Here is a 6,048-nt window from a genome sequence, read left to right as displayed (position 1 = left end):
CCGCCCCGCCCGGCCGAGGGGAGGGGGTGGCGGAGCAGCGGGGCCGTGTCTCCCGCCGGCCGCGGGTAGGTCGGCGGCGCATAACGTGACACCCGGGGCCGGGGGCTTATAAACCTTACGCCGGGAGCGGGCCGCGGCCAGCGAGCGAGAGCGCGGGGCGGGCGGGCGGCGGCCGTTCACCCTGCCCCCTTCTCCCCGCTGGCAGAGCGGCCTCGGCGAGGTGAGGTGAGGTGAGGCGGGGGACGGGACGGGACGGGACGGGACGGGAGGCCTCTGCCCCGGGTGCCTGCGAGGAGGGACGGCGGCGGGAACGCGGTGCGCGGAGGGGACAGCGCCGAGGGGGCGGTTTTACGGCGGAGAATTGCGAAACCGCTTCCCTTTCCCTCGGGAGAAGGGGTTGTGCAAGCCCGCCCGGGATCCTGGCATGGGAGATGCTCGGGGAAGTCCCTCTGTGCGTGTGTTTGCCCGGGCCGGAGCCTTTCTGCCCCCCCGCCGGGACACGCCGCGGAGGCGGAGGCGTGCGCGGGGCTCCGCTGCCTCTCGGTGGCCCTGCAGCAGCTCCGGTGTGGCAGGTCACACCGGATCTGCGCCCATCCCACCTTTCTGTTGAGCATCTGTCGGCTGCTTCCCGGTCTGTCAGGCTTCCAGGCTGTTTGCCTGGTGCCCTCAGAGCTTCCACCCGGCTGSGGGTGTAGAAGTGCGCGTTGTTTATTTCCCACCTGCACCTCGGCGCTCTGCGAGGGCTCCGGGTTGAGCTGCCTGCAGCCTTTGGGCCTTACCCGGCTGTCCCTACCCGTGTCTTTCAGGAGCCTGGTGAAGCCAATGCCCAGGCTAGAGAACTGCACCTGGAGCTGTTCCTGCACCGCCAGGAGAAGGCACAAAAACCACTTGGGGGACACTGCTGCTGGGCTGGCYGCCAAGGTGGGCGAGATGCTGAGCTCCTCTGTCTCAAGCTCCTCGCTGGCGTTGGTGGGTCACGGAGCACGGAGCCCCAGCACCTCCAGTGTCAGCAGTAATGCCAGTAGCAGTAGCACCTTGAACTTGAGTCAACACCTCGTGCAGAGGAGTGTGGTCCTCTTCGTCGTCGGTGCTTTCATGGCGTTGGTGCTGAACTTGCTGCAGATCCAGAGAAATGTGACTCTATTCCCTGAGGAAGTCATTTCCACTATCTTCTCCTCTGCGTGGTGGGTGCCCCCTTGCTGTGGGACAGCCGCAGGTGAGTCCTTTCCCTGACTGGTTTTCCTCACCCTCCTGTGGGAGGGAGAGGCAGTGGCACTGAATCTTGGCCAGTGCGTTGCAGCTTTGTGCTTAACAGCATTTGATGTGTAGAATGTAAGTGATGTAAATTCTGGTTTGGGGGCGTAGATGGGTTTCAACTTAATCTGGGAGCAAAAGACACTTTTCCTATTTGCCTTGGGCGGGTTTTGGGTTTTTTTTTTTTTTTTTTTGAGCTTTTTAAGTGCATTCCTAATGCAGCTGGAGCGTGCTGTCACTGGGAGGTATGAAGCAGCGGAAGTACCCCAGCCCGGTGATGCGGGGGAGCACGCGGCGGGCATGCAGACCGCCGCGCCGGGGGTCCCCTCCGTGTCGTGCCCCCCCGCCGCCGCCGTGGCGGGGGTCGCTCTCCCCCGGCCGAGCTGCGCGGCGCCGCCGGCCCGGCGCGTCACCGCCGCCCGCGCGCTGATTGGCTCCCGGCGGAACTGGTGAGCCGCCGCGGGCTCTCGCCATTGGCTGGCGCGGCCAACAGGCCACGGGCCGCGAACCAGGAAGCGGGGCGCCGCGGCGCGGCGGGGCCGGCGGCCGGGCGAGTCCCGCTGCGGCAGGCGGGCTGTGCCCGCGTCCCCCCTCGGTGAGCGGCTACGGGGTTAAGCGTCGGTGGCAGGACAGGTGCTGTCCCGTGCTACCCGTAGTGAGAGCGTGGAAAGGAATGATCTCTCGCTGAAGTGCGTGGTTGCCGTGAAGTAGGCTCTGGTAAGAGCTGCGATATTCCTGCMCCGGTGGGATTAGAAGTCTGTCGTTTAGCTGTTGTCATAAGGTAAAAATCCTGCTCAACAGGCCTGGAAACTGGCCTCAGAAAATGAAAACTGCTCATAGTCGAATCACTTGTACACATCGACAGAATGATGTCCTGTAATGTTCTTCACATAAAATTATTCCTCTTAAGAGTTAAGGGGAAGAAATGGGTAGGAAAGGAAGCAAACAAACATATTACTGTTAGAGTAGCATGTCTAAAGTTAGAGCTTGTGACCCCAAGGGGAGCTGCAAGCCTTAGAAGAATAGAACTGATCTAGTGTTTGTGCTAGTAGCAAGATCATGCTAACTTTTTTTTTTTTTTTTTTTTGTCTTTTAACTGTATTTACAGACTGAGAAAATGCTGTATTAGGGTAAAACTTCATCTACTTAACAGTATGAGTAGGGCTTTTATGTTTTTACTGGCATCAATATGACTATTGGGAATCACTTCCTTAAATTCTGTCATGCCTCTCTGTTACCAAAATACAGCTGATTTGAAGAGGTTAACCTCCTAATCCTGTAGAAGTAAAGCAAGCAACTCCTGCCAAGAAACGTCAAAGTCCATCAGACATTATTCAGGGCCTGATTGACAGCTGATAAATCAAGCTCATAAAACTTGTATTCTGCACCAGCAGTAAAGGCATATTCCATTCCTTCCTGTAATTAAGCTTTTTATGTTGTCTTGTTATTAATTGGTACATCTATTCAGGATGTGAAATGATGTATGCTCTCTGGAGAAGAGCTTCATGTCAAATACCTTAACTTTGCAGCATAACTCTGCTTTAAAGGTTCAAACTGAATGTTGTTTTTCTTCTTTTATTTTTCTTTTTTATATTGTAGGGGGAGTTACTAACAACTAATTTCATCTGGCTTACAGTAGCATAGTAGACTCTTGACTACTTAGGAGGCTTTGTCAAACACTTACTGGTAAAAAAAAAATATTTAACAGTATTAAAATGATCATCATGTAATGGCTAATACAGATACTCTTCCTTGGTTCTATTACAGCTGTTGTTGGCCTGCTGTATCCTTGCATTGACAGCCACCTTGGAGAACCACACAAATTCAAGAGAGAGTGGGCCAGCGTAATGCGATGTATAGCAGTTTTCGTTGGCATTAATCATGCAAGTGCTGTATCCTTGAGCTCATTTATACTGTTGGTTAGCGTGCTTAGTATGTTGTCATGCAACACAATCTCTCCCATCCGTGTTTTGGAGATTTATAAAGGTAAGGATAATGCTACTGGCAGAGAGGTAAAGGAAGCTAGGAAGCTTTGCATTGGTTGTCCATTTCACAGAAGTTTGAAAGCAACACAGTGCACTTAATTTCATTCTAGGAAGGGGAGGAGTAGGCTTGCTGTAATATCTGATACAACTGTGAGTATAACATAAGTATATTGTAATTTGTGTTATTACATATAGACAGCCTACAGATTCAATACTTATGTTTACTAGGGAGATTTACTAAACTGTTCTGTAAGAATGCTTTTTGTATTGAATAGTAATGATTCGAGCAGAAAACCTAAATCAGCAGGCGTGTGAGGTTACCTGTGACAAAAATCCATAAGAGTTAAATACATTAGTGTATATTATATTAGCCTTTGGATACTCAGTGTGAGGGGGAAAAAATGATGCCACCTTTACACTTACACTCTGGATGAAATCAGCAAGAGCAGTGATTGCTCAGCAGGTCTGAAAAACAGATCCTAAGCATATTGTATTTAGAGGTACAAAATCTTGATCATTTTCAAGTTAAGTTTTCTCTTGTTCAGTTTCAGCAGCAAGCTTTCTGCAGATTTAAAAGGATTGTCCTTAACATCTCTTTTTCCAGAAACTAGATTTTGCAAACAACGTCCAGCTGTCCTTGACTCTAGCAGCCTTGTCACTGGGCCTTTGGTGGACATTTGATCGTTCAAGAAGTGGTCTTGGACTTGGAATTACAATAGCCTTTGTAGCAACCCTGATAACCCAGTTTCTTGTATATAATGGTGTTTATCAGTAAGTTGAACTTCTAAAATAGTATTTCTTTTCTCTTAAGTTAATAAAAATGTGGATGTACCTGCATTGAAAATTAGTCATTAATGTATTTGGCATATTCTTATAAAAAGATGTTTTGTTTGTCTAAGGCAGCTAATTGTGCAGTTGCCCCAAATGATCGGAGTTGAGAACTGGAGGTTGGGGGAAGGAGGCAAGGAGACAGATTCAGACCTATGGTGAAATAATAACACTTCAGCAAACTAAACTTCTGATTTGGTATACTGTTAACTGGCTYTCAGGAGAGAACTTCTGGATTTTGCTGTCTAGGAAACTGTCTTTTATCCAACAAAGACACGTAATAAAGTGATGAATTCATTTTGATCTCCACATTCCCTCTCTTGTGCTACCTTTCTATTTGGGCCTTAGGAGAGAATTCTGTAGCATCTTGTTAGCATCATATAAGGTGATAATGACTTCTCTAACATATTTCCTTTTTGTTTATTAGGTACACATCCCCGGATTTTCTTTACATCCGTTCTTGGCTTCCATGTATATTTTTCTCAGGAGGTGTGACTGTAGGAAACATAGGACGCCAACTGGCTATGGTAATTACTGTATAATTAGCATTTCCTTTTAACCATCCARATAACTTCCATCATTGTTAGTCCAAGAGCAAATTATGCCTCTGAGGGTATGACTCACAAATTGACTAAGATTCATAGAAATCTTCCCAAGAGTTGACATGTAAGCATACAGTCTATGTTGCCAATGGGGTGGGAATTGTCTTCATAGCTAGTGTTTGAGTATTTTCAGTATGTAACTTACTAAGGCTGTTGCTGGAAAAAGACTGGAATCAGTATATCAGATCTGGTCAGAATCTTAGTCACTGCCTTTCCAACAGTTTGACTTAACATCTGATATAGCTAGGAAGCTGAGAGACAGATGGGCTTGCTCTAATTATTCAGTAAGATATTCTTGTTGTTTAGGTGAATGGAAATGCCTTCATGTAGCATAATTCTGCCATTCTAGGGTAAAACACRCTCTTTCTGTTCAGCTAATGTGCCGTTAAAGTACTGCTTAATATATGGGATAATATAATATAAATGATTGTCTCATTTGTTAGCTTCTCAAGTAATTATTTCCTTACGGGGTACTTAACAGTAAACCTGACTGTATGCTTGCACATCAGCTTAAGCCCTGTTTGTCAAATGCATTCTGACACTGATGGATAATGGTAATTAATACCATATTGATTTAACTACTATTTCCTTTGCATATTTCCATTATCCTAGCAAGCATTCTTCAAGTATTTTGCTTCTGTAGGGCTGTTTCGGTACCTTCARTTTTTACTGAGGAAAGGGTGTAGACTTGAAATTCTTGAAATATTAGTCTCTGGTCAAAGCTGCGCAGTAAGGAGGAAAGCTGCTTTTTGAGACTGTTGAACTGCAAATGAGTAAAAAGATAGTCTAASTGTCTTGCTTGGAACAGGCTTCCTGTCTCTTCTATCTAGCCTTCTTAACCCAGTGCTTGGTTACTAATGTACTTCTAGTGCAGACTGTTAGGACGTGACTCTATATAGACTGACAGGCTTGCAGACAAGCATGGCAAAAGAGCTATGTTGCTTGACCATGAGTGGATAATAGTAAGGATTATTTTTTTTAAGTACTGACTCATAAGTTACAGAAAATTATCATATTGTAGAAAATATTGATTTTTAAAAAAAGAAACACAGCACTCAAATGCATTGGGAAAGAAGGTATACTTAGTAAGGTTTTTCTTCTAAGAATTCTTAACTGCTGGCCTTATCCAAAGCTATAGATTTCCCTGGACCAGGGTCGCAATCTTAAATGTCAGTCAGTTTTAGTTTGCCTTCAGGTGAATAGTTCACTACTCCTTCAAATTCCAGTGATACATACTGTGTGTGTGTTTTCCCTCCTCCCTCTTGCCCGATTCAATGTTTGATAGGGTTTGGGAAGTAGAGTTTTGGGCTTTTTATTATTACTGTTAAGAAGTTAAAATACTTCATTACTTTTTTTCTTTTTTCCTTTTTTTTTTTTTT

General features: G+C 46.5%; 1 protein-coding gene across 4 annotated transcripts in view; it reads left to right on the top strand.

Annotated features, from left to right (window-relative positions):
* The first annotated feature begins 6 nt into the window (after positions 1-6).
* INSIG1 (insulin induced gene 1) overlaps positions 7-6,048 on the top strand; it is a 10,499-nt gene continuing 4,457 nt past the window's right edge. The window contains exons 1-5 of one of the 4 annotated variants that reach the window (XM_085316425.1): positions 7-65; positions 807-1,216; positions 3,022-3,146; positions 3,844-4,010; positions 4,495-4,594. In XM_085316425.1, the coding sequence (XP_085172551.1) occupies positions 823-1,216; positions 3,022-3,146; positions 3,844-4,010; positions 4,495-4,594 (786 nt within the window). In that variant the 5' untranslated portion in view covers positions 7-65; positions 807-822. The other 3 variants (XM_085316426.1, XM_085316428.1, XM_085316427.1) reach the window with 3 other exon arrangements.

The sequence above is a fragment of the Rhea americana genome, unplaced genomic scaffold, assembly GCF_003343005.1.
Source record: "Rhea americana isolate MKP2758 unplaced genomic scaffold, rheAme1 scaffold_47, whole genome shotgun sequence".
Taxonomy (NCBI): Eukaryota; Metazoa; Chordata; class Aves; order Rheiformes; family Rheidae; genus Rhea; species Rhea americana.
Note: the sequence above shows the minus strand (reverse complement) of the source record. Positions and strands in the feature narration are given on the sequence as shown.